Source organism: Mesoplodon densirostris, chromosome 3, assembly GCF_025265405.1.
Source record: "Mesoplodon densirostris isolate mMesDen1 chromosome 3, mMesDen1 primary haplotype, whole genome shotgun sequence".
In the NCBI taxonomy this organism is placed as follows: domain Eukaryota; kingdom Metazoa; phylum Chordata; class Mammalia; order Artiodactyla; family Ziphiidae; genus Mesoplodon; species Mesoplodon densirostris.
In genome coordinates, this window is record NC_082663.1 from 14,215,692 (window position 1) to 14,228,924 (window position 13,233).

The following is a 13,233-nucleotide window of genomic DNA, read 5'->3' on the forward strand; positions in this document are numbered from 1 at the left end:
TTAATTCTGATGTTTTTAATTACCTATCAAATATGTCAGTACATGTATTTAAATATTACGTTTTAACGTTGTTTCTTAGTTATTCAGGCGTGGTAATGAAAAGCTTCCCCTCTGCTTGTCATTTGCTATCAAATCTACAGAGAATGTTAATAAGAGCAACAGTTCGAGAAAAAGTAAAAGAAAAGTGGTGGCTTTACCACTTCAACCAGGCTGTATGTATGCAGACATTCTTAACCCATAGAATACAAATGCCTTCAAGTATTTCAACTGACAGCATGCAACACTGTCATGTACTGACGTTTTCTTAATACACTTCCAAAATCACAGTCAATTTTCAATGAGGATTTGTTGGCTTCTTCTAGTGCGTCAGCTATGTCATGAGAACAACTTAATCAGTTCTGAAGAAGGAAATACCCCTTTCATGACAGAGCCCTGTTTAGGAAAATAATGATCAGAGGGCCCTCAAGAATTTCATTAAAGTTCTATAAACGCTTTACAAATAGGCTCAGAAGCTGCACCTCAGAACAGTAGCCAAGGTGAACCTACCTGGTGCCAACTTCCTCTCTAATTCAAAACTATCATGATGAACCCCGTCATGATAAGAATATGGATAAAAATTAAAACTACTCTCCTTCCTAGGAGTCTCTCCAGTCATTCTCACTGCTGTAAGAAGACTTGTTGCTGACAGCCCATTTTAAGAGTTTAAAGGAAAAGCAGTAAGGGGGAGACTGATACAAAAGTTAAAGGCTGGTAAAGATGGCCAGGGCTCTACTATCCACAAAGACAGGTGGCCCATCTGCAAGTTTCAATCCCTACTCTGCAAGTCCTTTGCCAGTCCTTTCCTCTGGTGCTCTGAGTAACAAAGGAGGAAAGAAAGCTGATGGACACCACGATTCGCTGTGACTGATGCTGGACTACCTGCCTGTGCCCTTTGCGATTGCCCCTTGCCTGGGATCTCTGGGGGTTCTTCAACCTCCTGCTTTGCTCACATACACTCCAACCACCAGGGGCCTTTCCAAAGCATAAACACACACTGGTACCCAGTGATGCCGAAGAGTGCTGCCTTGTGCTTGGCCACATGCAAAAGCATCTCATAACTCCACTTATGAGCTGACTCCAATGAAGACCCATGGGGAGGGACGACTGGAGAGTAAATACGCTCCCATGTGCTGAGATCATTATCGCTCACTACATCTGATTTTTTAAATGCTGATTCCTTCTTTATTTACGATAACAAATTTGGTCAGAAACCAAGGTGGGCTCGCCTAGAAAAAGCAGGGAATAAATATCCAGAGATAAAGAATGATATGGAAAGAAGAGTCATTAACTTCATTTTGCTGACAAGAGATTGAAGGAGACAACAGGGACCTGTGAGCACTGTTGCTGTGAGCAAATGAAGGTCCCCATCGGCTAGCTGACTGAACAAGTAAAAATCATCAGAGCCAACATTAAAATGGCACCTACTGTGTGTTAGCACTATTCTAAGCACTCTATAGGTATATATGTATTTCATCCTCAAAATATGTACAAAACAGGTGCCATTATTATCTTTTAAAGATGAGTTAACTGAGGCACAAATAGTTAAGTAACTCGTCCATGGCAACATAGCTATTGCCTTCCGTTAACACTCTATTTTCCTATGTTTAGGCATTATAGTCCATCTCTTACAAAAAGTTTAAAGTTTCCCATACAACACTTCATCTAGTAAATGTTATCTCTTCAAACATCTCTATTTCTCGAAAAAGTACTGAACGCATTCATAAACTTAAATATACTCGCTTAATTAGTTTAAAATATCACCATCTCAAAATAAATTTGATCTTATAGGTTCTTAGATTGCACTTATTTTATACCATACTGTGAGATTCAAAACAGAATTAGCTTTTACTCTTAAAATATCATTAATGCATCATCTTGAATATGGTAATCAATAAAAGAGATTCTGCAAGGAGGTAGGAACGTAAATGCGTGTTAATTATTTCTAATGTCTTAATTAACTCCTACTGCTAATGATACAGTAATTTAGGTTTAAATATATTGTAGAGGATACATCAGTTTTCTATTGGGTCATGTTTAAGCATTAAACATGATTAAACAGATTAATCATCACTAAAATCTCATGAAATGGGGAGATTTAGACCCAAATTCTCATTGAGATTAGAATTCTGTGTCTAAAACTAAGGTTTTAGACACAGTGCAACATGTTTTCCTCACACACACCTGCTTCCTGGTTAGCTCTTCCCTTCCTTCTCTGTCCCCATGTCCCTCTGAGCACCCAGAGGTACATCAAGGCAATAATCACTTCTGAAAGTGGTTTAGTATATGCATCAAGCACCACTGATGAAGTCAAACTCCCATATATTTTTTAAACTTCTTGATTTCTGAGCCCTGGGAGGGAAGTTATGGTGATGCCTGTTGACTGACCTGGACCTGGTGAGGACCAAATGTAAAGACCAGAGTAGGTAGATAGTGCCATTTTAGAAGCTATCTCCTATTGTGGATTAAAGAGGTCCACTCCCTTTAAAGAAGGGCAAACTCCAGAGGTGGAGTCTATTTCTCCTTCTCTTTAATCTGGTTGATCCTGTGACTTGCTTCAATCAAGGGAATGCAGCAGACATAAAGCCATGTCACTTCCAAGGCTGGGCCTTAAGAGATCTGCAACTTCCTCTTTTATGCTCCTGGAACCATATCATCACATTGTGAGACATCCAAATCACATGGAAAGAGAAGTGAGTAACCAGCTAACAGCCCCAACTGAGCTTCCAACCAACAGCCAGCACAAACAGCAAGTCAAATGAGTGAGCCACCTTGGATGTTCCCATCCAGTCAAAACTCTAGTGATCACAGCCCCAGATGATGCCACATGTGGAGAGGAACCTCCCAATTGATCTCAGTCAACCCACAGACTCTTAAGAGATAATAAATGATGGTTGTTGTTTAAACCACTAAGTATATGAGGTAGTTTGACTCTACAGCAATAGATAGTCAAAGCCTTTCTAGACCCTCATAGAGACTCAGGCTGAAACCAGTTCCTGCTTGACTTAGCATAACACAGGATAAGTCGTGGTGGACCCAAAAACATCAGGATGGCTACAATGAAGTTGAAAAGAACACTTTCCAACGGGGGGCACAGTGGCTAAGACCATGAACCTCAGAGCCAGACTGTTTGAATCCTGGCTTTGCCTTTTACTAGATATGCACCTAGTAGAGGTTATTTAACTATTCTGTCCCTCAGTTTGCCTTCATATAAAATAGAGATAATAATATTCTCTACCTCATAGGTTTATTTTGAAGACTAAATATCAGTATCACTATGTGTAAAGCACTTAGAACAGTGCCTGGCACAAAGTAAGTGTTCGGTAAATGTTTATTATTCTATTGTACATCCAAGGAACCACCCACTCACAGCTCTCGGAGGGCTCTATACTTAGAACAAAGGGATATGGAAAGTGAAGGGGAGGGTCATAACATGGTTCCTGTTTGATCCTGTGCCATGAGGAAATGGATCTCTGCCATGCCATAAAAGCATGAATATGATAAATGCTAAATCTGATTAGCCTCACACCAGCAAGGGAGAAAACCAAAAATCAGAGTAAATGCTCAGTTTCTGGGTCATCAGTAATAGAAATGTCAGACAATCAGTCACATTTTATCTGAGAATAAACTACTGCTAGGTATAATAATCCACACTCTGGATTTTATAACTGATTTCTCTTCATTAAGTGTCCTGAGCTTTATAAACATATAATGCAGTCCTGGTAAGTTATGTTCTCAAGCATGATCTGAACTATCACCATCATACTCATATCAATTTTGTTTCTAAATATTATTTTGAAGTTCACTGGAACAAACAGATCAGGCTACAGATTATGGCAGTTTTTGCATATGTCATAATAAAATTAATCCTAAAGGTATTAGTAATACCAGGTTAGTTTTTGGCTTTTGGTTGTTTTTTGTTTTCTTTTGATTTTTTGGTCATATCGTATACACACTTCAGGAACTGCTTTTGTTAAAATGATTATTGATTTTTTTAAATGAAGCAAAATACAGTAATAATTCATTTTGCCATAGGATTAGAATTAGTAAATAGTACTTTTTGCCCCAACCCTTTGTCTCTTCTCTATTTTAAAATTATATCAAGGACCTATTTATATTTACTTCAGAAGTAACCAGCCCAAGTGAATTAATATATTGTGGCCATAAGTTAAAGTTTTTGAAATATTTAGCAATCTATTTCAGCTTTGAACATCTGACCATAGCACTTCTCATGGGATTTTCCACTGGAGTCTCAAAGCTCTCCATTTCTCATCTCCACATACTCTATTCATAAAATTATTGCAGATTCAATTATACTACTCATATTCTGGTATTTGGACATGGTTCCCTCTGTTTTTCAAGAGAACTATGATGGATCAATAAATTGATACCAAGTAGTGCAATCAATTAGTTCTGAGAAAATATGTCAGGTTTGTGCCTATCTTCACCATGATAACATCATTCACCCACATTAGTTATTCATCTTCTTTCCAAATTATTTATAAGCCTGAGATCAGCTTGAGAAAATTCATACTTTCATTTCATACCTGCTAGTCATGCCTTAAATGGTGACTATCAGAGATGCAAATGAATTGCAACTATATGAAGGATGCACAAATTAAAAAGTATGAAATTTAAATTATTAATTCAGCATCCAGATTCCTTCTGCAATCACTAACAATTTCACCTGTTTTATTGCTCAATGCAAACTAAATTTGGTAATTTAAATAGAAATAGAGAACACTAGACCTTTAATTTAAATAGAAATAGAGAACACTAGACCTTATCACTTTGTCTCCCTCCTAAGTCCCTCTTCCTTTTCCTTCCATTACCTCCTTCGTCTCTGTGTTTTGAACGTACTCTTTTATGTCCGCTGAACTTCAGTCCCATGTCATTGTCAGATCTCATCAGTTACACACTATTCTGCTTTAATCTAAGATGTCATTCTTAATATTATTTTACATCCACCAGTCTATTCCAAGAACCTGAATCCGTTCCACTATACCAAAAAAAAAACAAAAGCCTATTTTTCCATGGGCTTTTGTCAGGTTATGGGCATTATGTTATTATGTGATTATGCACGAAAAGTTTTAAGAACATATACAATTTCAGTAGTATTACTGAGAGTAACTGTTGGGAATACTGCTGCATCCACTATGTAGCTGAACAGAGCAGTGAATGAAAATAGCCAAAACGTAACTGTGAAAAAAACTCAGATGAAAAAGGAAGCTTGGTTAAGTGAAAAGACTGTTCAGATTAGAACTAACGGGTTCAACCAAAGTTTCCAGACTAGTAAAGTTTTGCTTTACGTGCATCTATTTCCTGTAAATGGAGCCCATTTAAAGTTTCAATGCTTAAATTAACAAAATAATTTGTGTAACACTTCTAATGAATAAAATTGAGTTAATTGAGTGTAAGACATTTGTACCAACTTGCCCTTTTAGAAACGAGGATGGGTATAATTTCATCAATAAACAACAAATAAAGGAGACCATTTGAATAAAAATGACTTTTGAGTTTCTCAGATAAAAATGTCACAGATTTCTCAAAGCACATCTCTACAAATTCTAAATCTTGGTTTTAGTGTGATTTGCATAAAATGTCTTAAGTAGCATATGCAAATATTCTCATGTCTAGCAAAATTATTTCAGGGGGAAAAATGTCATAAATGTCTACCTGGCAAGGTTGCTTCATTTTAATGGCTATGACATGGTATCTGTAACAGCAGAGTTCACAGGTCCAGGAACCCCTCTCACTGATCCACTTCAGCAAGCACAGCTGATGTGTATACCGAACGGACCCGTCACATCGGCAGGGGTTTAACAGCTCCCCCTGGAAAGAAAACAATTCAGTACGAATATTTATACTGTGTCTCTATTTTAAAAATCCAACAGTTGCTTTCTTTTCTTTCAAAGCCACTTACCCAGAAGGATACAAGCATCAAACTCTATCCTAGAAAATGAAATTAAATGTTCATACCTCTGGTGGGAATGCAACTAAAGTCTTAAAACTATTTCAAAGATATTACTTAGAGTTATGACATAAATGTTCTACCAACATACGAAATGTCTGCAGGATACAGCTCCCAATACCCTAGGGGAAAAGCTGTACTATGAAATCTCTTTAATAACTTTTAAGTGGACGGTCAGATGCAATTCCTCTGCAGTTATTCTTAATCATTGCTAAAGAAGAAATGCATGCCATCCCAGAAAGTAGCTTGCAATAGCATTACGCTTTTATTTTTTCTAACTGTAGCATCATAAATATTGACTTAGGGGACTATATTCCTGAAAGCCTGCATATTCTTATGCAATTTCCTTACTTTGAAAAATATTAAACCTAATGTTTGCTCAGACCACACATTTTGTAAGACAGATGTATTATCCCTGTTGTCTCTGTGATTACTCGCATGTAAGTTTGCATGCACCTCTAATGGAGTTTATAATTTTAGAATTGTGTTTCTTTCTTTCACAAGGTCAAAGTAGTTTTAGTTCTCTTATGAAAACTCTAACATGTTTTTCACCGCAGTGATACTGAGTCACCAAAATGGGCAATAAGGAAAGACCCTGCCCTTTTTGGTTTTGACGTGACTCACCCCCTGTTTGTCCTCTAAGACTATCTGCCTCACGATACACCTGTAGAAAAGGAATATAGGTTTGTCTCTATGTATAAACCAGAACCATCAAGGAATTCATACAAGAGATACTTATGGCATTAACACTGAAACACCTGAGGAATGTGTAACTGCAAAACCAGGTGGAAAAAATCAAGTGTAGCCCAAAGCAAACACTATTCGCCACCGGGACAATTTTATCTGCCTTCACAGGAAAGGGAAAGGGAACGCGCAGGAGCCGCCAGGCAACCGCTCAGCCCAGGAACCCAGAGGCGGGCGCTGTCCGTGGTGCTGACAGGGCGCCGTCGAGAGCGGGAGCCAGCCCAGCCCTGCCGGACCCCACAGCCAGCGCGCCCGGGACCCGCCGGGCCTTACCTGCTCGGCGCCCTGGAAGCAGATCTTGCAGATGGGCTGGTGGTGCTGGTGCTGGTGCCCGGAGCGCCGGTCGCCGCCGCCGCTGCTGCTGCTGCGGCTGCTGCATACCGAGCGCGTCTCGGGCTGGTCGCCGGAGCCCCGCCGCTCGCCGTCCCCACCCGCGCCGACCTCCGGCTCCCCGGGGCCGCCCTTCCCCGCCGTCGCCTCCGGGACCGTCGTCTCCGGAAGGCGCCTCGGACATGCCCTGGAGTCGCCAGCCGCGGCCACTTCCTGCTCTGCCGGCGGCAGCTCCTCCGCGCCGCTGCGCCGCGGGACCACCTCCGCTGGCGGCTCGTCGGGCCCCGCGGGGCTCTTGGGAGACGCGGGCGGCGCGGGCAGCGGTGGCAGGTAGCGCGGGGACGCGGGGACCGAGGCTGGCTCTCCTGGCGGCGGCAACGGGGGCGGCTCGGCGTCCCCGCTCTCCTCCCCGCGGCGCCGACTGCCGCTGGGGCCGCCCTCAAAGCTCATGGTGGTGGGGCCGCCGCCGCCGCCCTCCTGCCAGCCCGGCTAGCGCGCCCGGCTCGGGCTGCAGGCGAAGGGGGAAAGGAGGGGGGAGGGAGGAAGGAGGGAGGGAAGCGGGGCGGGAGAATGGTGGGGACGGGGGCCTGGGGCGCCAGGGGCCGAGGGGCGGGACGGGGAGGCACGCAGAGGGCCCGGCTGCGGCGGCGGCGGCGGCGGCTGCTCCGCGGAGCCGCGGGCTCGGCTCTGAGGGAGGAGGTGCCGAATTCCGCGGCGCGTGCGAGCCGGGCCGCTGGGGGGCGGGGGGTGGCCGCGGGCGGGGGCCAGGGAAACCGGGGGAGGGGGGAGGAGCGGCGCAGCGGAGGGGATGGGCCGGGGGGGAGGTATTTGGAGGGAACTGGAGCGGGGCGGTAGGTGTGGAGGAGCGGAGGGTCGTTCCCGGGAAGGGGGATGTGGAGGGCCGGGTGCGAACCCCGCGGGAGGTGCGGCGACCGCGGGCCGGCATTGGGGGCGTGGGGGAAACCCCTCAGCCGCCTCCGCCGACCCCGCCCCGGGGACGCTCACGTGTGTTCCGGGGCGGATTACCCCTCCCCAAGCTGCGCGGCGCTGCAGCTCTCGTGAGCGGGGTTGGGTCGGGGGGGGAAGGGTCGGAGGCCACGGGTCCAGAAACCGTTACTGGCTGGGCAAGTGGGATGCCGCGGCGCGGGGCTGGAAGGGGCCGGGATGATCGAACGCGAGACTCGCGAGGGCGAAGGGGCTCGCGAGACTGACGCCGCGGGCGCGCCCGAGCCGGCTAGGCGGGGGGCGAGGGGAAGGGCGCGTGGGCCCCGAGGACAAACGGACGCTCCCAGGAGACCGCTTCCAGCCCTGTGCGCCCTCTTCCTCGAGGGCACTCTCACTGACCCTCCAGAGCCCCCAGAACAGACGCCTCTGGAACCTGCATCCTCCCTCTGCCCTCCTTGCCCTCTCCCTCCTGCAGGGAGTATCTGGGTTTATTTGAAACTGTTCTGGTGACTCTGTGAATATCGTTTCCTGCCGTGGTTCCTCCTAGTGAACGCTGGTGCCACGTTCTGTGGCGGGCGGGCCCTTCCACCCTTGCCGTAGGAAAAAGGACTCAAAGGACACCTCTCATGCAGAAGTTGCTGCATCCGCGGATTTCGGTTGTATGCACCCCGAAGCCAGCTGGTTTCTCTATAGTTAACTCCACTCCGCAAAACCTCTCTGGGACTTATCTTCCGGCAGGGCAAGAGTGCCCTCAATTCTTTTCTGAAAAGAACTACCTTACCTGCAGGAAAGTAGACGGAAAACAGTGTACAGGCAGTAGTTTCTAAATTCGAACAGTGTAAACGCATAAAGCAATAGATTTATATATAGTGCAATGTGTCTAGTCAAAGCCTTGGTGATTTTCACTAGTGTAACCCTTTGATGTCTTTGACGCAACCGACTTGCTCTTCCGGCAGTCATTTTTGGCTGCATTTCATAGCTGAAGATCCGGGATCAGATAGGCAAAGTAACTTGTTCAAGGTCACAGAACTGTTAACGAAGAACTTTTGAGCTCACTGACTCCAGATTTTCCAGCTCAAACACTGAATGATTTTTTCCCCCCAATTCTCCTCCTGCCTCCTAAAACAGTATGTAGTACCTGGTGTGTTTGGTGACACTGACTCCCGTTAATAGTTAGATGTTCTTAAATGGTTAAGATAAACTACCAGCTTAAGTTAATTTTTCCAGTGTACATTTTGGCAGTAAGAAGTATATTTGGTTTAAGAAAAAAAAAAAAAAAAGGTCCAGCTCTTTTGACAGAAATTCGTCTGGATGGAAAGCAGAGAAGGAGGTAGTAAAAAAAAAAAAAAGTCGAGAATGCTTTGTTACAAATGGTCCCAGATGAAATAGTTGCCAGAAATGTCCTCTAACACTTAGCCCCCTCAGACCGGCTTATTTTTGGTGGCGGAATGGCAAGCAGCAAGCACATTTTGTTAAAAATAATAATCCCTGAATGCCCTAGGAACTTATCACACTGAAGAAATGTGGCTGTAGATAATGCTTTCATTTTCAGTCTTCACCTGTCAAAATGACATTGCACAAGATTGCGTATTGCCACAGTCATAAGATAATCATAAGCCTTGATTCTAAATTCTTGAATTAAACGGTGTCTAAATTCAATTTATGACTAATACATTTCTACCAAGTATGATAAAGTACATTATTATTTGAAGGACAGCATAAAAGCTGTGGGTTCTGGATAAACAATGCACAGTGACTCAGGCAGCAAAGTAACATGGATGGAAGAGGAGACGGCCACAATGCTAGATGTATCCTCTCAGTTGATTGTTGGAAAATAACTCCGGTAAGAGAGAATTAACCTTCCTTGATATGGTGAGTAGCCACATAAAAACATTATTTCCTAGCATCTGTGACCGCCAAAGCTGACCTCTCCGTGAAAAAGGGAAACTTGTTCATGATCTTCAGTTAACTCAGTGAGTCTTCAATGGATCAAGGAAAAATACCTTTGTTACTTTGACTGCATCCTCTGCCATAAAAATATAGAACAATGGGGAACACAAAAAGGATGAACCACTCTCAGCTGCTGGGACCCAAGTAGAAGAGCTGCTAGAGAGACACAGACATTGCGTAAAGAACAACAGGGCACCCACAGCCGCTGACAGCCATCCAATAGCCAACATGGATCCACCAACAAAAAAATGGATGAAGGGAGAGGCAATTCTATCACTTTGAGCAAATAGTGAAAGGCACATGCAACCTGCTTCAACCTATATAAATGAAGAGAAAGATATAAATATAACAAATGCTTGAAAAGTCTTCATTCTCATGTTTCTCCCTACCCACGCACCCATACATGCAGAGAGTTAAATATACCCTTTACCAAAAGAGGTCTTTCATTATGAACATGCAAACTCTTTAGACACCAGGAATCTCTTGAGTTGAATCCAAGGATGGAGGGAAGGTGGGAGCGTCCCAGGCAAGTATGTCCCAAAAATTTCTTTGGTGATATTAATGGATATCTGTAGGATATTCTCCTTGAACTTCCCAAGTGACCATGTCCTGAAGGTGTCCCCTGAAGTCACCTCAGGCATATTAGGTAGAAAACAGTCCAGGCTACACTAGGTCAGAGTTGTTTCAGAATGACTTTGAAGCTATATTAGGTGTGATGACCTTGATGTGTCCTCCAATAGGAGAGTTAGCCTGAAGAGCTCTTTAGAATTGCCTTTCAGATGAACCTAGAGATTATCGTACTAAGTGAAGTAAGTCAGACAGAGACAAATATTATTTGACATCACTTACATGTGGAATCTTAAAAAAAAAAGATACAAATGAGTTTATTTCCAAAACAGAAATAGACTCACAGACATAGAAAACAAACTTATGGTTACCAAAAGGAAAGGGGGGGTAAGAAGGGATAAATTAGGAGTTCAGGATTTACAGATACAAAGTACTATATATAAAATAGATAAACAACAAGGACCTACTGTATAGCACAGGGAACTATATTGAACTATCTTGTAACAATGGAAAAGAATCAGAAAAAGAATGTATATATACATATATATATCTGAATCACTTTGCTGAAACTTTGTAAACCAAGTATAGTTTCACTAAAAAATTAAAAAATGGTCTTTCAATTCTTTTTAAGTTTAGCTTTTAGAGATGTTCGAAAATTTTTCACTTGGCACCTTTGGGGTGCATTTATTTGTCTCTGTGGTCACTGAGTACAGAACAGAGAATTCTCAACTGTCTTCAAATATCTGAGAGAAAAGAACTTGAGAACTCCAAGTACGTTATAGAGCAATAAGGTTATGTTGTGTGAGTGGGAGGGTAATTTTTAAAGAGGACAGTGAAGTGTGATCTGTGGATTGCGAGTACTTGGTGCCGAGTATAGCTTTGTCGTACACCAGAAACGAAGTAGTGTCAGCCCAATGCCATGTACAGAAACGTCCACAATTTGTATCTCCCATTCTAACCTCTTGATTGAATTCCAGCCTTCTGTGTCAAGTCGCCTCTATGACTGCTCTGCTTGGATACCTAAGAGCTATTCTAAACTAACCCAGTCCAAAAGCACACAACACTCTCAAACCTGCTCATTTCCCAGTCTTCATCATGCCGGTAAACCAGTTGTTCACTCATCCAGTTACTTAAGCCTTGGAGTCATCCCTGGACTTTAATTGTTCACGTCATATATTGTGTATCACAAAGTTATTTCGCATGTACTTTCAAAATATACTTCAAATTTCACTACTATATTTCACCTCCACTCCCGCCATCCCAGTTCAAACCAACGTGATGCACCAGGATCATCAAAATAGCCTCCTGTCACCCTGCTTCTTATTCTTGAATCTGTCCCCGACAACAGCCTGGATAATCCTATTCAAATGTAAGTCCAGTCATGTCATCCCACTGCTTGGTACCCACCAATGGCTCCCCAACACACTTGGTGCAATGTCAAAAATCTTAGCATGCCCTACCAATCCTCAGTCTAGCTCCTGGCTGCATCTCTGAAGATATCAATCTCCATATCCTCCCTATTATTCATTCCTACCCCACTGACTTCCTTGCTACTCCCCAAGTACATTCCCTCCTCACTCCTCCTCCAGTAATCATGGCTCACTCCCTCACTCTTCTCAGATCTTGCTCAGAGACACTTCATCAGAAAAACCTTCCTCGGACTTCCCTGGTGGCGCAGTGGTTGAGAGTCCGCCTGCCGATGCAGGGGACATGGGTTCGTGCCCCGGTCCGGGAAGATCCCACGGAGTGGCTGGGCGCATGAGCCATGGCCACTGAGCTTGCACGTCCGGAGCCTGTGCTCCGCAACAGGAGAGGCCACAGCGGTGAGAGGCCCGTGTACCGCAAAAAAAAAAAAAAACCTTCCTCAACCTTCCTAACTGAAATAGAATCCTCCACTCCCATTTTTTAAACTCTAACCTTTACCCAGTTTTACTCTTTTTCATATCAATTTACTATTCAACATTATATATTGATATTTACATATTGTGTGTGTTTCTTTTGCTTTTTTTTCTCATCTAATATCTTCCACTGGAACACTGACTCCATTGGAGACTATTTTGTTCACTGCTCTGTCCTAACTGTGCCTAGAACTGTGCCTGGTCAGAGTAGTGCTCGGCCAATACTTAGAGAACAATTATATGAAGAATTCAAGCAATCAAGCAGGTAATTATTAATCAGCTTCTGTGTTTAAGGCACTGTGCAGCTTGTTAAACCATAGCTTCCAGGTGGGAATGCAATCTGAAGGACAAGGAAGGATGTCGTCACAGCATTTTGGTGCACTCTGTGTGATGCCATTTTTTTTCATTGCTTAACCAACTTACCTAAAAATATTCTTTCCCTTAGTAATTTATATTAGCTGCCTAATTTGTCATTTGCTACTATGTATGTGAAGTCAAAGTCTTGGTTGACCTTGATCCTCACAATCAATGAAGATATCAGAAATTTGAAAATGCACACCATTGGTCTTAAGGGAAAGTGAAGGAGTGTGGATGGATGGTCTCCATCTCTGACCAATTTCATTGACCATGAATCATGCTCCTCTTTTGATTTTATACTACACTGCATTCTAACATTTGTCAGTTCTACCTGTAGAATTTGATACCATACTCTCCTTCCACTTTTCTATCTTTGCCTCTTGTATCTCTCCACAGTTCCCTGTCCCTACCTTGGTCTCCCTTGGTCTCCCTTGG

General features: G+C 43.5%; 2 protein-coding genes across 2 annotated transcripts in view; both read right to left on the minus strand.

Annotated features, from left to right (window-relative positions):
* Positions 1-7,531, minus strand: part of MARCHF11 (membrane associated ring-CH-type finger 11) — a 118,725-nt gene extending 111,194 nt beyond the window's left edge. Inside the window, exons 1-2 of the mRNA XM_060091593.1 lie at positions 7,025-7,531; positions 5,713-5,868 (exon numbers count right to left, since the gene is read on the minus strand). Coding sequence (XP_059947576.1) covers positions 5,713-5,868; positions 7,025-7,531 — 663 coding nt within the window. The remainder of the gene's footprint in view (positions 1-5,712; positions 5,869-7,024) is intronic.
* Positions 7,532-7,570: 39 nt separating this feature from the next.
* LOC132486711 (uncharacterized) overlaps positions 7,571-13,233 on the minus strand; it is a 30,627-nt gene continuing 24,964 nt past the window's right edge. The window contains exons 5-6 of the mRNA XM_060094303.1: positions 8,242-8,426; positions 7,571-8,136 (exon numbers count right to left, since the gene is read on the minus strand). Of these exons, the coding sequence (XP_059950286.1) occupies positions 7,571-8,136; positions 8,242-8,426 (751 nt within the window). The remainder of the gene's footprint in view (positions 8,137-8,241; positions 8,427-13,233) is intronic.